Source organism: Girardinichthys multiradiatus, unplaced genomic scaffold (assembly GCF_021462225.1).
Source record: "Girardinichthys multiradiatus isolate DD_20200921_A unplaced genomic scaffold, DD_fGirMul_XY1 scaffold_40, whole genome shotgun sequence".
NCBI lineage: Eukaryota > Metazoa > Chordata > Actinopteri > Cyprinodontiformes > Goodeidae > Girardinichthys > Girardinichthys multiradiatus.
The window spans coordinates 3,811-21,019 of NW_025917693.1; the positions used below are offsets into that span (position 1 = coordinate 3,811).

Sequence of the window (17,209 nt, forward strand, 5' to 3'; positions counted from 1 at the left end):
ATCCGAGTCACCAGCCTCAGAAATCGCAGGTTAACAGCAGCTCAGATTAGAGAACAGGTCAATGCCACACAGTTCTAACAGCAGAAACATCTCTAGAACAACTGTTAAGAGGAGACTGTGTGAATCAGGCCTTCATGGTAAAATAGCTGCTAGGAAACCACTGCTGAGGACAGGCAACAAGCAGAAGAGACTTGTTTGGGCTAAAGAACACAAGGAATGGACATTAGACCAGTGGAAATCTGTGCTTTGGTCTAATGAGTCCAAGTTTGAGATCTTTGGTTCCAACCACCGTGTCTTTGTGCAGCGCAGAAGAGGTGAACGGATGGGCTCTACATGCCTGGTTCCCACCGTGAAGCATGGAGGAGGAGGTGTGATGGTGTGGGGTGCTTTGCTGGTGACACTGTTGGGGATTTATTCTAAATTGAAGGCATACTGAACCATCGTGGCTACCACAGCATCTTGCAGCGGCATGCTATTCCATCCGGTTTGCATTTAGTTGGACCATCATTTATTTTTTCAACAGGACAATGACCCCAAACACACCTCCAGGCTGTGTAAGGGCTATTTGACCAAGAAGAAGAGTGATGGGGTGCTGCGCCAGATGACCTGGCCTCCACAGTCACCGGACCTGAACCCAATCGAGATGGTTTGGGTTGAGCTGGACCGCAGAGTGAAGGCAAAAGGGCCAACAAGTTCTAAGCATCTCTGGAAACTCCTTCAAGACTGTTGGAAAACAATTTCAGGTGACTACCTCTTGAAGCTCATCAACAGAATACCAAGAGTGTGTGGAGCAGTAATCAAAGCAAAAGGTGGCTACTTTGAAGAACCTAGAATATAAGACATATTTTCAGTTGTTTCACACTTTTTTGTTCAGTATATAATTCCACATGTGTTAATTCATAGTTTTGATGCCTTCAGTGTGAAGCTACAATATTCATAGTCATGAAAATAAAGAAAACACTTTGAATGAGAAGGTGTGTCCAAACCTTTGGCCTGTACTGTACATGGCTAAGCACAGGTTTTTCCATCAAAGCGAATGCATCAAAGTAAGTGCATATTTATATACATGCATACAGAACTTGGGTAGAAAATTCAGGTTCGCTCCGAAGTTTCAAGGGAATTACCCTCTACACTACAATACTTCATCTACTTTGAAAAGTTTTCTTATGAAAATCTCCTTTCAGCAGCTTCCACTAGGGGGCACCACAGCAGATCCTCCATCCTATCCTATCCATCCTCCTCTGTCTGTATCTCCTCATTCTCTACATCCATGAACCTTCTCTGAGGTCTTCCTCTGTTCCTCCTCCCTAACTCCTCCATGTTCAACATCCTTTTACCAAAGTTATTTTATATGTAAAAAAGTATTATTATCAGATATTTCAACACATTTAAATTTAGTGTTGCTGAATATAAACAGTTTCCTGTCCACCATCATTATTCTGAACTCAGTTTGTCAGTTAAATATCGTTCTTCATCTGAAAGGTTTTCATGCTGCTCACAAAATGAGGCCCATGATGTAGAGGAAGGAGGCGGGATCAGCTCGGTGTGATCATCTGAGCTGAAGAACGGTCAGATCCCTCTGAGCTACAATGAGAGGCGCATCTCTACGACGTCTGTTCTGTAAGTAGAAACATTTTATTGTCTGTTTGGGTCAAAGTTCTGCTGTGTTTATTATTTCTGACGGTTTTATTTAGGATCACAGTTCAGAAATCAGAGCATAAAATAAAATAAGCAGGTTTTTACACCTAAAGAAATTCTGTTTGACTTCCAAGTTCTTCAGAGTTTCTGTTACTGATCTGAAAATATACATTTTTCTTTAGTTCTGATCTTCTTGCTGTGCTTAACAACAGTTAAAGGTTAGTAAACTTGTCTTATATTAAAACCTTTTAAATATTCAAAGTTATTATTTTGGAAAAATGCCTCAGAAAGAGAAAATCATGAGAAAATTTGATTTGAATAATTAATTAAAATGCCTTAATCTCCATTTTATTACTTTTCACAAATGAAATCTTGATTATTTTGTCATTCCAGTCCTCCCAGCTGGTCTGACTGTGAGTCCCAGCAGATCTCAGTTCTTTGAAGAAGACTCTGTGTTTCTGAGCTGTGAGGAGGACAACATCTCTGCTGGATGGACTGTGAGGAGAAACACAACCAGAGGAACCAGAACTCAGTGTGGAGATGAATGGGGAAAACTAGCTGGTTCTTCCTGTACCATCAGCATCCTCTTCATAGAGGACACTGGAGTGTACTGGTGTGAGTCCAGAGAGGGAGCAGCCAGCAGCAGCATCCAGCTCACTGTCTCTGGTAAGATCAGACTGTGGAGTTAGTGTTGATGAAGCTGTGTGGAAATGGATGAAATGCTGTAGTTTGTCTCTGTGTTGAGGTGGATCAGTGATCCTGCAGAGTCCTGTCCTCCCTGTGATGGAGGGAGATGACGTCACTCTGAGCTGTCAAACAAAGACTTCCTCCAACCTCCCAGCTGCTTTCATTAAAGATGGCTCCCTCATCAGGACTGAGTCTGCAGGTCACATGACCCTCCACCATGTGACCAGCTCTGATGAAGGTCTCTACAAGTGTAACATCAGTGGTCATGGAGAGTCTCCATCCAGCTGGATCTCTGTCTCAGGTCAGCAGGTTGAAATAAATCACTGAACTTTGAGTGTTAATATCAACTCTTCATCACTTAATAAATCTTTATTTTAGAGAAATCCTCCACATCGTCTCCAACAACCACTCCTTCTCCTACATCAGCCTCTCCACCCTCTTCCCAGTTTCTTCCCTATGGGCTCCTGTCTCTAACTGGTGTCGTTGTTGTGGTTTTACTGCTGGTTCTACTGGTGAAATATCAGTTTAACAGGAAATCTAGAGGTGAGATCACATCTGTCATGCATGTCAATTATTTTAGGTGTGAGTTTTCTGGGTTTCTTCTCATGATCTTTCAGTTGAAATTCTAACAATGTTTGTATGTCAGAAAAAAGATGAACTGGTGAATTAGATCAGTGTTTGTTGGTTTCCAGGTAATCAGGAAGTTGGAGAGGAAAGTATCATTTACAGCGATGTTAAAATATCCCAGCATGAACAACGGAGAAACAAACCAAACAAAGGTAAAATTCTTTGTCTTGTATTTGGTTCGGTTGTCTGGCGCCACCTACAGTTAGTCTGGAAGAAAGTAAAGAACTGAGCTTCACTGAGTTTTACTGGGACCAGTTAGAATATGTGCAGTGGATTATGACCAACACAATGTCCTGCTGTGTTTGTTCGTGCACACAAGACCAATAAAGGTTGATAGTTTTACAGTTTTAAATATTTAGAACTTGAGGAATATCAAAACAAGGAAGGAACTTATTTATGTCATAATTATGAATGGATTAATGGGAAAAGTAATGTACAGGTGATGCTCTTCATAATAAAATAGTGGTAGATGACGTGTTTTTCCTTAATTTACTAAAATGAGCCACGTTCAGCTTTTTGTCAATTAATGAAGGAACAAACTTGCTTTTAAATGCATTTAGAAAGCTGGTGTTGTGTCAACCAGACATTCATGTTTTAATGACTGTTATCATCAACATAATTAAAATGATGTCTATCACCTAAATATGACCTTGTAATGAATCAGAGTTGAAGTGAAAGAGGTCTGACGTGGCATCCCTACAGTACATGTTATATGTACAGATCACCAAATCTTAAACTATATCTCACTACAACAAATATTGAAATCAACTGTTGGACCTAAATGAGATTCCTGTTCCTCATGGATTCTGTTTTCAGACTGAGGATGTGAGACATTGTGTGATTTTGCTCATTTAGATCCTGATTTACAGTATGTTTGTGTTTATGTACAGATAAAGTTGCTCCCTCTGTGCTGCTGGTTGTGGGTTTTCTGCTAACTGACTCTAAGAGACTCTGCGGGCGTCCAGTTTCCTGTTTCTGTGTTTCAGCTACAGGTTCTCATGCCAACGCTGTAAACTCAGCAGCTTCACTGCAGGGCTGATATAACTAGACTTAGCTCAGTTACTAAAACACAGTTAAAGAAGATGAGTTTTATTAAATATTTCACTGTTTAATTAGTGTCTTTAATGTGATGATTACTTGTCATATTTCAGCACCATCTATAACACATCATCTAACACTTTCATTTAATAAAGGAACATCTATCCAACCTATTTTAAAATATAATTACCCCCTAAACCCAAACCCTGCTGGTTCCACCCTTGGCAGCAACAGCTGCCATCCAGTCTTTGTGTTAACTGGTAATGAGTCTTTTCCTTCACTGTGTAGGAATCTTGACCTACTCTTCTTTGTAGAATTGTTTTAAGTCAGGCACATTGAGAGTTTGTTTGAGCCTATTAAAGGTCACATCTAGCATTTATGTGGCCTTTGACTAGGCCACTCCAAAACCTTTATTGTTCTTATATTTGAGCCAGTCAGTGGTGGACTTGCTGGTTTGTTTTAGATGTTTATTCTGGCATAAAGTCCCAGTTATCTTGACCGGGCTTCCTCCTTCAGAATCTTCTAATAAAAACAGAAGAATTCATGGTTCTATTAATTACTGCAGGTTGTCAAAGTCCTGAAGCAGCAGAAGAACCCCAGACCATCTCACTACCACCACCGTGTTTATATTTTTGTCTAAAATGTTGTGTTAGGTTAACACCAGATGTAACGGGACGCAGATCTTCCAAAACGTTCCAGTGTTGTCTCATCAATCCACAGAATATTTTCCAAAAGTGTTGGACATCATCAAGATGTTGTTGGTTAAAGTGAGACTCTGTGTCAGCAGTGGTTCTTATTGTTGATTCATGACCTCTGACCTTAAGTAAGCAAAGTGAGGCCTCCAGGCCTTTAAATGTTGTTCTGGGTTCTTCTGTGACCTCCTGGATGAGTCTTTGATGGAGTATTTTTGGCTGATTGAGTTCTTTGGGTCAGTCTCTTTTATTCAAGGGTCGGCACATTAAATCAGTACTTCTAGCACACAAACAGTTTTACATCAGATACCCATCTTGACTCAACTGGGATTTGAACCCGGGTCCCTCCGGTACCAAACAGACTGACCCCTGACCACCATGAAGGGACTCTTGGTCAGTCACTCTATTTGTGGATATTAGTTCTCAGTGTTGTTCTCTGGACTCCCAACGCCATAGAAACGGATCAGTAATGCTTCTTCAGACTTTTAGACGTTAAGGACTTTGTTTCTTTGCCATTCATGAATTTCTTTAGATCGAGGCATGGTGCGGCTTTTTGAGATCTTTTAACCTACTTCATGTTGAACGTCTTGAACTTATGGCGTTGAACAATCTCACTAAGCTTAAGGTTGAAGTGATCTTTAAACAGCATCATATACTCATCAAAGTCTTGTGACCTGGTTTAACTGGACAAGGTTCCTCATTAGGTTGTTGGTTTGAATTCCCCAGAGCTGAGTAAAAGAGCTTCTTGATGAGCTGCATCTGTTATCACATTAGCTTCCAAAACTGGTGAAGAACATCTCACTATTCTTCCCATGTCTGAGTCTGACTACCAAAAGGATCAGTTTACTTTGCACTTGGCAGGCTTGGAGCAGTTTGACCAGTCACAGCTGATGAGGCAGACTGATATGGCTGATTGAGTTTAGCAAAATGACTTTAACTTTGGTTGTAAACAACAAACTTCACTCTTGTGACGTTGTTTATAGTTAATATCTTCTAATATTTCATTGAAGCCTATGAATATAAAATGTTCTTTTAAACTGCTAAAATCAGCTAAAAGCTCTGAGGATTCTTCACTGTTCTACAAAGTCATGGTGATGTGAGATCTAACTTCACTGATCCCAACGTTAAAATATCCAGACTGTCCCTTTAAACACCAAGTTATTCAGTTTGAGCTCATAAATATAAATAAGGAAGTTTAGTACAGTTTTTCTAACTATAAATGTCTTCAATGTGATTTTCTATAGATAACAAGAAAATACATCATTACCATGAAACAAGATTCAGTTTCTCACGATGAGGAGATACCTGCTGGTAGAAACATGGTATCTGAGTTCATAAAGTGCTTCTTGTCTCCATTTATGTTTAATGATTCATAGTTAATCCTTCTCTGTATTTCTACAGAGCTTTCAGTGGTTACACTAGTTATCTTCTCACGCTGCACCAAAGAGCACTATAGATGGTTTTTCATGTGGTCCCAAACTGTGAGAAGGTAACTGAAGCCTCTTTTAGCTGCTACCAGCAGGCTGAAACTGGTCAGGCTGTGGTTTGGTCTTCATAGATGTTGATTCTGTTCAAACCTGAGAAACTGTTTGCTTCTTACTTTGATGTGAATGTGTCTCACTAAGCAACAAAGGTGAGAAGCTTTGTGGTTTCCACTGCTGAGCTTCAGATAAACTCTCCCTGACACTCCTGGTGAAGATGAGGAGAAGCTTGCTGCTGAAGCCCATCTGCTTCAAGGTTTCATGTGTCGTGCTCTCAGTGATGGTGTTCTGCAGACCTTGGTGGTAATGAGTGGTTATTTATGCTACTGTTGCATTTCTAGCATCTGGAACCAGTCTGTCTGTTCTCTTCTGACCACTGAAATCAACCAGACATTCTTCATCCAAACATCTATGGCTCACTTGAATTTTTCTCTTGTTTGGACCATTTTCAGGACTAGTCGGTGGAGCAGCAGGTAGCACTGTTGCCTTGCAGCTAGAAGGTCTTTGGTTTGAATCCTGCCCTGGGCTCTTTCTGTATGGAGTTTGCATGTTCTCCTTGTGTATGCATGGGTTCTCTCTGGGTACTCCAGCTTCCTCCAACAGTCTAAAAACATGACTGTTAGTCTGATTGGTGTCTCTAGTTCTCTTTAGGTTTGTTTGTCCAGTGTGTCTCTGTGTTGCCCTGTGATGGACTGACTATCTGTCCAGGTTGTCCCACTTCCTGCCCAATGACCACTGGAGATCAGATCAGGATGCATAATTATTTTAATGATAATATATTAATCATGTTTCTAGTGACAGGGTGCTTTTAAACTGAGTACTTTATGTTTTACACCTTCCACTGGCAGCAACAGTTAGCTTCAGTCAGTTAGCATTAGCAATGCTAACTCTGCTAATGCTGCAAAGAGGCTCTTGTTGAAGCGCTGGAGCTTCAGTTTTATGAAGCTGCAGTAAAATGATTATGCCTTCAGTAATTTGATCCTTTCTTCTTTGTTGGTCCACAGATCTCAAGCAGCTGTGCTTCACTACTGTTCTGTTCACTGAGATGAAAGAAGAAGAAGAAGAAAATCCTTTAATGATGTGACTCCTGGAGCCAGACAGTAAAATGTTGTTGTGAGTAAAACTAGATTCACTGACAAACATTTATTATTATGTTCAGATTTATGAAGCTGCTTCATTTTACACATTATAAACATTATGAAGGTTTGTATTCACAAGAGTCTGATTTCTGCTCCTATTTCTATTAATAAATTCATGTATTTGCTGTAAAAACATCAAAACTAAGTGTTCAGGTTGATAAAAGCAACCAACAAACAAAAGACTGAAAATAAAAATTTGTGTTAAAAAGAAACAGAAACAAATATGAAGCCAAGAGGATCAATAGTTTAGTTTATTATTTTAAATATCATAAAAATTTAAATAAAACATTCAACTCCGGTCCGGAGGGTGTGTTCCAACTACAGGGGGATCACACTCCTCAGCCGCCCTGGTAAGGCCTACGCCAGGGTATTGGAGAGGAGAGTCCGACCGATAGTCGAACCTCGGCTTCAGGAGGAGCAGTGTGGTTTTCGTCCCGGCCGTAGAAAACTGGACCAGCTCTATACCCTCTACAGGGTGCTCGAGGGTTCATGGGAGTTTGCCCAACCGGTTCACATGTGTTTTGTGGACCTGGAGAAGGCATTCGACTGTGTCCCTCGTGATGCCCTGTGGGGGGTGCTCCAGGAGTATGGAATCGGGGGCCCTTTATTAGGGGCCATCCGATCTCTGTACGAGCGGAGCAGGAGTTTGGTCCGCATTGCCGGCACTAAGTCGGACCTGTTCCCAGTGCATGTTGGACTCCGGCAGGGCTGCCCTTTGTCGCCGGTCCTGCTCATAACTTTTATGGACAGGATTTCTAGACGCAGCCAAGGGCCAGAGGGGGTCGGGTTTGGGGACCAGTGGATTTCGTCTCTTCTTTTTGCAGATGACATGGTCCTGCTGGCCCCCTCTAGCCAAGACCTACACCATGCGCTGTGGCGGTTCGCAGCCTAGTGTGAAGCGGCTGGGATGAGGATCAGCTCCCCCAAGTCCGAGGCTATGGTACTCGACCGGAAAAGGGTGGCTTGTCCTCTTCAGGTTGGAGGGGAGTTCCTGCCTCAAGTGGAGGAGTTTAAGTATCTCGGGTCTTGTTCACGAGTGAGGGAAGAATGGAGCGGGAGATCGACAGACGGATCGGTGCGGCTGCCACAGTAATGGGGGCGCTGTGCCGGTCCGTTGTGGTGAAGAGAGAGCTGAGCCGAAAAGCAAAGCTCTCAATTTACCGGTCGGTCTACGTTCCTACCCTCACCTATGGCCATGAACTTTGGGTCATGACCGAAAGAATGAGATCCCGGATACAAGCGGCTGAAATGAGCTTCCTCCATAGGGTGGACGGGCACTCCCTTAGAGATAGGGTGAGGAGCTCGGCCATCCGGGAGGGGCTCGGAGTAGAGCCGCTGCTCCTCCACATCGAGAGGATCCAGTTGAGATGGCTCGGGCATCTATACCGGATGCCTCCTGGACGCCTTCCTTGGGAGGTGTTCCAAGCACGTCCCACCGGGAGGAGGCCCAGGGGACGGCCCAGGACACGCTGGAGGGACTATGTCTCTCGGCTGGCCTGGGAACGCCTTGGGCTCCCCCTGGAGGAACTGGAGGAGGTGTCTGGAGAGAGGGACGTCTGGGCGTCTCTGTTGAGTCTGCTGCCCCCGCGACCCGGTCCCGGATAAGCGGAAGACGACGAGTACGAGTACATTAAAATGTTAAAATCATGTAATTAAGAAGATATACAGTATATTACAATATATAAATATGAAGTATAAATTAATTATTCACATAAAGAGCTTTGGTGAAAGAACTGAAAGAATATCAATCAGAGCAATCATAAATAATGGAAAAAAAGACCAGTGCAGCAAAAAATACTTAAAAAATATTTGTATTTTTCAGAACTTCCAGCAGAACCAGAAGTGGTCCATTCTTCACTGAGGTCCTCCAGTTCCAGCAGAAATGTCCAGCTGTCAGCTCATCTTCAGCCTGCAGATAAAGATCTACTTCTGCTGAAGATCTGCTTCTTTCTCTGGAAATGAGTTCAGCAAGACGGATACAAAGGTCTCCTGAATGTATTTCAATGTTTCATTATCAGTGTGGTGTTCAATGTTCTCAGTAACTTCAGTTATTTTCTGTTTTCAATGTTTGGTCTGAACTGTTCTAACCACAGCAGCACGATGGTTCCTCTGCAGCTTCAACATGTTTAACCTGCGGTTCTGTAGTTTGTTTCTAACATTTCAGACATGATGTTCCTGTTTGTTTGTGGCTGACCAATGGAAACGATTCTTCAGAGCAGTTTGGAAAGAAATGAAACCAAAACCACAGAATAAAACCTGCAGAAAACCCCTCAGTGTTAAACCAAAGCAGTTAGCTTTAGCTTGTTTTAATATTTTATCTAGAAACGCTTTGAATGAACAAACCAACAAAATGTCAGAAACTGCAGGTTATGTTGATTAATTAAAATAAATTCAGTGTTTGTATATTTATAACAAATAGAGCTACCTGATGGGTCCCAGCTCAGCCATCAGTGGGTTTTACCTCTGATCAATCGACCAACCTGGAGAAGATCTAAAGTTGATTTAAGGTCATAAAGAGTTCCCAGTTTTACTCTGATTTAAATATTTAGGTTTTTACTCATAGATCCAAACAATAAAATTCTAGTTTAATCAGAACATCAGACATGAAGCTCTGACCCGGGCCCGTTTGACCCACTTTGGTACCACTGGAACATAATACTGGCCTCAACCTGTAGTGTTGATAAGTTCTGTTAAATTATAATAAAACATTAATAATTAAATCAGAATCAATAAATATTAATCAGTCTGAAGGAGGATTTTTATTTCCTGATCAGGAAGTTTTATTTTATCAAGAAGGATGTTTTCTATTTATAGCAAAGTTGCAAATTTATTCTAGTCAATTTAATTAAAGCATAAAAATAAAATAAAATCATATAAAAACCAACGTTAGTTAGACTAACTACTTCTGACTGGGTCTGAATGTTCAGAATATCATCTCAGCTGAACCAGAAGAAGACTTTAGACAAACATACATGTTCTTCATGTTAATTAATGAGAAAATAATCAAATCTGTTCATTTTCCATCATCGTGTTTAAAGAGAACAAGAAAAACAAAAGAAAAGCTTAACTTCTGGAGCTTCTACTGACTGTTGCTCTGAACATCGTCACCATCAAGTGCACTAAGGCAGGAACAAACCATTTCATGCAGATACAGGGGGGTGATTACTTTTTGGTCTGGGAGACATTTAACTGTTACTGCCAAAGACAAGTAAAAACAAAGCCATCATTAACTTTATTTTTTATAAGCTTGATGATGGTTATTAATTATGTCCAATCCTAATGTTTCCCTCCTTTACGGCGCCACTGATGCAATCTGCTGGGTTTCCTTAGATGGAAAACTTTTTAACCAACTAGAATAATAAACTGAGTTTGACTGCATTGTTTGATAATTAGGATCAATTAAAATATATTTATTTAACTTGGAACATGTATGATTGATTGAATTGACTTTGTGCTTTAAAATAACATGTTGTGAAGTGGTGCTATATAATTAAACTGAATTATATATTAGTGTCAAAGGTCAGATCTGATGTGTTTGTATGCGCTACAGCTCTGATGTTCTCCTCTGGTGATCTGCTAATTTGTCCAAATGACATCAAGAAAATCTAATCAAATGAATCATAACTAAAGATGATTATAAACTATAAATATTTGTAAAAACGCCTCTCTGATCATCGCTGAATCTGACCCAACCCACACAGCAGGCAGCTGGTTCTTTCTGATCAGATCAAGACTAAATGAAACATGAAAGATGTTTCTTCTTCTTTCTTGTTTCTTTATGTTTTTACTCACTGTTCCATTTAAAAAGAGTCCAAAATGAAAGTTATTAAAGCAAAGCCACGATCAGTTCACCAGATGGGACAGCAGCGGGTCTGGACAGGAAGTGAGGTCATCTGTCACGTGATCTCTGGTTGGAGCGAAGAAGCTTCATCTGAAGCTGGCTCTCCTGCTAACAGGAAGTCTCATGTGTCACGTTAGCAGCGATGCTAAGTTGGTGTAAAACGTGTCAGAAACAACAAGACTGAAGAAGACAAACTGAGCTATAAACATGTGATGAGCAGAAGAAGACTGAAGCAGAGCTGCTGAACGTTTCTTCTTCTGATGTTTGTTCCGACCACAGAAGAACCTGTGGTGAAGGCTGCTAGACGTGTGAAGCTGCAGAGGCAGAGACGTCTCGGTTTCTCTCGGTGTTTAGTTGGTGGAAGGTCACCCAGTCACATTAATGTTTCAAGCTAAACACATAAAAATCTGCATAATTATTCATATTTATTAATGATGCATAATTAATGTCACCCTATCATCTCCACAGCTGGTCTGACTGATTCCCAGCAGGTCTTATGTTTCTAGAAGACTCAGCTGTAAGCTGGATGTAGAAAGGTCAAAGGTCAGTCAGATCCCAGGTATGACCTGCCGCTCCCAAATAGACAGGAAAACAAATATCCGAGCAGAACCACCAGAACCAAACCTGCTCCAAGCTTCCAACTGAACTGTTGAGATGTTTCTACAGGTTGATTTTAGATGTTAATTCTAACCAGGCCTTTTATTCCTGAGGGTTTCTGGACTCTTAGCACCTGGGAGGTTTTAGTCATCAGTAGACGAGAGATTTCATGGAACCGTTTGGACCGTATTAGCTCAAAGCTGAACACATGTTCACAGGTCATCTTTCAAAGTCTGTATCCAGTTGGTCCTCTTTGTGTTCTGGTCTTTGAAGGGTTAAACTCTGGGTTAACTTGGTCAGGTCACTCTTAATCCTACAAGTCCTCTTACTGCTGGAGGTGTCCGACTACTGACTCCGGGTTTTTCAGAGACGATGCAGGCCGAACTTGATCAGTCCGTCGTAGAGTTGGACCTCGACAGCATGGCAGAGGAGGTGTCATGCTGTGTCCTAGTGAGGCAGGATGTGAAGGGAGCTGTGTTCTTCTCTCAGTGGGGCAGATGAGGAAAAGATGGAGGTGTGACTGCTTGAAAACGTCAAAATAAAAGACCATAAATCAAGTTTTTTTCTGTTTGTTTTTGCCCTCTGGGTCGGCAGACCCGGCTCCAGAGGAATCTAGCTGGGGGGGGGACAGTAAACAGTGATTTATGTAGCATTTTAAGTGAAATAACCGTGTTGTTTATTGATACACAATGAAGAATAATGACTTAAACAGCGACATGTAATTGTGTATCAGTCACAACAAAATGCTGAGTAATTATGCTCAGGTTATCATAAACTTTAACTCATGTGTTTCAGAGATCTTAGAAACTCATCATCACTGCATTATAATCATTGTGTTTAAAACACATTAACTCCAGAACCCTGAAGGCAACTGAAGAACTTCTCCTGCATCCTTTGAAGGATCCATCTACGTTGGCCTGGTGGCCGCAAAAACCTGGAAGGGAGGAAGTGATTGGCTGCGAGTTTGGACGGTCTAGCCTTCAGCAGGTGTTCCCACCCTTACCTCAGCATCACTTCTGTTACCTAGCAACCGTGAGAGCATGAAGCACAGAGCTGTGAAGCTGTAAAGATGGAGCCTGAAGGTTAACTCCGCTGTCTCCACTGTAACTAACTGGTTTTTATTTACCTCTTTATACATTCCTGATGGCGTATAAGCTAGTTTTCTTCAGAATATTCTTGTTTTATTATCTTTTAATTTTATTCTGGCTCAATATTCAGCCATTTAAAATGTTTAAAATAACTTTAATGTTCATGGATATGAAACAATAATAGTAAATAAAGTATACTGGTGACAAATACCACTTAATTATTTGGTAAAACTTTTACCAACTTAAACACAAACATAATAACTCTCTGAACCAAGTTTAAATCAATTTATTTATAGATCACAATAACAAATCAAACAAACATTGAATTATATCTGTCAGCTGACAGCTGGTGAGGGGAGCTCTGAACACATCCAGTACTTTTTGAAATTAGACTCTTGGTAAACCAAACATATATTTCAGCTTTACACATCTACATGCTCTGAAAACATAATATTTATAACTTTATTCACTGCTTCTCTCTCTCCTCTGCCATTACTAGTTCCCTTTGAACAATCCACTTTGACCTGCAATGAATCATGGGATAGGGTGGGCAACGAAGAATAGAACTGACCCATCCTGCAAATCTGGGGAAAAGAAGGACGTGTTAAGAGGAGCCTTCAAATTCAGACAGCCTTCGTCGCTTCGCTATGACGTAATCGATCTAAAATACAGCCTTTGAAGGATGCAGCCTCCTAACCCTCAGCCCATTTTGTCATACTACTTTGTCAAAGTGTCTTCTTTACCGGCTCCACAGTCCCATTTAATAGCCTACAGCTCCCTCTGCTGGTTGTCTTGGGTGAATACATTGCATGTTGGCAACTTAACTTACATGGGGGTTGTAATCCGTCTTGGGTGGACCCAGATACCTGAATAGATGGGCCCGGCCCCCCTACTCCTGCCCCTTGGCGCCGGCTCTGTGTATCGGTGTGGACAGGATTCAATGCAGCATGGAGACACGTGTAAATGTGGGCGTCCCTTTAAATGTCTGCAGCAGGTTTACAGTTTTCCTTTAATTCTCCTCAAACTGCAGCGTGTCTCCAGATGTTCTGACTTTATGGACCTCACCCCAGAACCTCCAGCCAGCTGGGTTTCTCAGGAAGAGAATCACCAGCAGAAATAAACACCCTGAGAGATTTAAAATGGTTCAATAAGGAGGAAAACTGGCTGAAAGCAAACCTGTGATCAGTCTTTACCAAACAGACGATGAGAAAACACACAACCAGAGATGTTGGAACCTGAGTCGATAGTTTTACTAATATTAATATGAATATTTCCAGATCTATTATTTTGATCAAGGCATTTCATAATGAAGTGTTATAACTGTTGTTGTGCTGCATTGTTCCTAACCAGGAAGAAGGATTACTAAACTGGCTAAAAACTCCTGGATGTTAAACTGAGCTGTTCTGACTGCAGCGTCTTCGTCTGAAAAATAAAACCAAGAAATAAAATGAAAATAAGCACAGATCAGTCAGATTACTGCCTGCAACAATGAGCCAATGTTACATTTATATTTCAGAAACCTAACTGTTTGTTAGTGAAAATGAAAATGTACGGCAGAGTTAAATATTGATACAAGAACTGGGTTTTCAACCAGTTTATTTGTTTGCTTGGAGAATGAGTTTGTGTGTGTGTGTGTGTGTGCGTGTGTGTGTGTGTGTGTGTGTGTGTGTGTGTGTGTGTGTGTGTGTGTGTGTGTGTGTGTGTGTGTGTGTGTGTGTGTGTGTGTGTGTGTGTGTGTGTGTGTGGCATGTCAATAGATGATTGATTTTAAAAGTAATAATATAAAAACAAACCAACTAAAATATGAAATGTCACTAGTATTAGTTTGTAAATAATGAATTGTTTGTTTGCTCCTAATTTAATGTAAATATTGTTGTAGTTTTTTCCATCTTCATTTGCAGCAGCCCTGCTGATGGTTTCTTCTCATTTAGATCCACTTGTATTTAAACAGTCTGTCATCCATTGCTCATGTTGGTGGTTCTGTTTGGTTTGTTGTCAAACTTTTGGCCCGAATATAAAATAAGTTTTCCACTGACGTCCTTCTGGCCTTGTGTGTTTTGTTGCCGTTTGGGTCCCACCTCCATGGCCACTTGACCATTTTGACCAGCGTGTTACACGACCACAGAATGAGATTTAATAAAGAAACTTTTCTCTTCTATCTTGTAAACACAATGCAGCGCAGATCAAACCAGTTAAAGAAGAACTCAGCAGTTTCCTCTTTTCTTTCAGACATTTCCACTTTATTCTAAAGGTTTTGATTCTAATTTTGTCATGTGTTGTCTTTGCTTGCTGCTTACACTCACTCACCACTAGATGCCGCCAGGATTCCCCGATGTGGAGGTTAGCAGGTGTTCCTCATCTGCAGTCATCTGGAGGAGTATAAGAAGGTGGAGCCTTTGTGGTGACTTCATCTGGCCAAGCCTTTAGTATTGTGTTCTTGCTGAAGCTCACAGTTATTTATCCTTTTGTGTTTTCCTTTCTAGGTGACTTCAAGTCCTTGCCTCAGAGCGCTGGTAGCTTTCAGCCCTGGCTCAAAGTCTCTGCTTTGCATCTTGTCAAAGTTCCCAAGCTTCCAAGTAATTTACCTGGATCAAGTACTGGCTGACAGCTCTAAGCCTTCGTCCTCCTTCAAGCGAACCCTGCTCACCTATTCACAATCCACATCCAGCTTCTTGAAACCTCAACAGGTAACCAAGTTTTATAAATCAAACTGTCAAGAACTGACCTGAACCTTCTCCTGAGAAACTCACCACCTCCTCAGACTGACTCAGCAGCAGATTCATAAAACCAAACTCAGATTTTTCTCAACATTTTGAATTTATTCTTGAAATCTAATGGAAAAGACACAGATACTTTTTCATAGATTACCTCCCTAAAATAGTTGAAGGATTCGATCCACGAATCAACGGTAGAGAAGCTTTGATGCGACTCACATGTTGGTTAATTAGAGTCTGATTTACACCACAAAACATGGGAACCCCCCCACCCCACCCACTAACTAAGAGCTCGCTGCGACTAAAGATACGGAGGAGGGCGGAGCTGAAAGGTGGAGCCTCCAACCATAGAGTCACAACATTCGTAAGAAAACGCTTGAAATCATTTTGTACGAGATCCATTAAAAGCTTTTATTAGCCATCAGTGACCAACTTTCTGAAAGCCACCATCCTGTAACCATTTTTAAGATCTGTTAATTGTTTATAACCTTCATCAGTTTTAATAGTAAAAGCTGAAATATGTTTTAGTGTGTTTGATTTAATTTAGAGTTAATTATGACAGTCTGGTGTTTTCTACAGAATGCAGGATGAAGAGGAAACACAGGTCGTCTGTTCTCAGTGAGGAAGAATCATCAGAACGATGCAGGACCAAAACATGCAAAGATACCATCATGAAAACACTGCAGAGGAGAGGGTATGCTCCTGTCCTTTTAGCTCTCCATGAAAATCTGCTCAGCTTGTCTGGGGAAAGTGGAACCAGCAGAACCTCCCTACACCTGCTGCAGCATATTCTATGGAGGTGCCTGGTGTCTGTCTGGGGCCTCCTGGAGCCGAGGCTACCTGTGCCTTGCTGCCCCTGGGTGCCCCTTGAGTGCTGCAAGGTTGCTACCCTTCTTAATATTCTAACTACTTTGCCAATCCAGGTGACAAAATAAATGGTAAATGGACTGAAAGAACACGCATTGACAAAACTGTTGGTACCCCTCTGTTAATAAACAAAAAACCCACAATGGTCCCTGAAATAACTTGAAGCTGACAAAAGTAATAAGGAATAAAAGTGTACTGAAAATCCCCCGATTAAAATCAGACATTGATTTTAAATTAAGGTTGAACAGAATCATTTTAAAAAACAAACAAATGAAACAGACCTGGACAAAATCAATGTTACCCCTAGAAAAGATTGAAAATAATTTGACTATAGGGACGTGTTAAACTAAGGTATGTCCTCTAGTTAGCATTACAGGTGTCTTCAAGCTTTTAATCAGTCCGTCTGCTCATTTAAAGGGTGACTAGTAGACACTGTGCTGTTTGGTGACAAGGTGTGAACCACACTGAGCTTGGACCAGAGGAAGCTAAGGAGAGAGTTGTCCCAAGAGATTAGAAAGATTATTATAGATAATCATATTAAAGGTGAACGCTATAAGACTGGATGTTCCTGTGACCACAGCTGCACATATTATTCAGAGGTTTAAGGTCCACAGTCTGTAGCTGACCTCCCTGGACGTGGCCTCTGCAGGAAAATTGATAACAAATTGAAAAGAAGGATAATGCGACTGGTAACCAAAGAGCCCAGAACAACCTCCAAAGAAATGGAAGGAGAAGTCAAAGTTCAAGGTACATCAGTGTCAGATCACAGCATCCGTCGTTGTATGAGCCAAAATGGACGT

The 17,209-nt window shown here is 41.2% G+C and overlaps 1 protein-coding gene and 2 long non-coding RNA genes across 3 annotated transcripts; all 3 read left to right on the forward strand.

Annotated features, from left to right (window-relative positions):
• The first annotated feature begins 1,467 nt into the window (after window positions 1-1,467).
• Window positions 1,468-2,982, forward strand: LOC124865207 (low affinity immunoglobulin gamma Fc region receptor II-like). Its single transcript, XM_047360168.1, has 6 exons — window positions 1,468-1,620; window positions 1,821-1,856; window positions 2,032-2,304; window positions 2,384-2,626; window positions 2,704-2,868; window positions 2,972-2,982. Exons 1-6 carry the CDS (start codon window positions 1,590-1,592, stop codon window positions 2,980-2,982), a joined length of 759 nt encoding a protein of 252 aa, XP_047216124.1. The 5' UTR covers window positions 1,468-1,589.
• A 54-nt stretch (window positions 2,983-3,036) lies between these two features.
• On the forward strand, window positions 3,037-10,812 carry LOC124865208. The gene is made up of 3 exons (XR_007037502.1): window positions 3,037-3,104; window positions 7,168-7,276; window positions 9,125-10,812. It is a non-coding gene; the product is annotated as an uncharacterized LOC124865208 (long non-coding RNA).
• A 4,443-nt stretch (window positions 10,813-15,255) lies between these two features.
• On the forward strand, window positions 15,256-16,549 carry LOC124865209. The gene is made up of 2 exons (XR_007037503.1): window positions 15,256-15,515; window positions 16,122-16,549. It is a non-coding gene; the product is annotated as an uncharacterized LOC124865209 (long non-coding RNA).
• The last annotated feature ends 660 nt before the right edge of the window (window positions 16,550-17,209 follow it).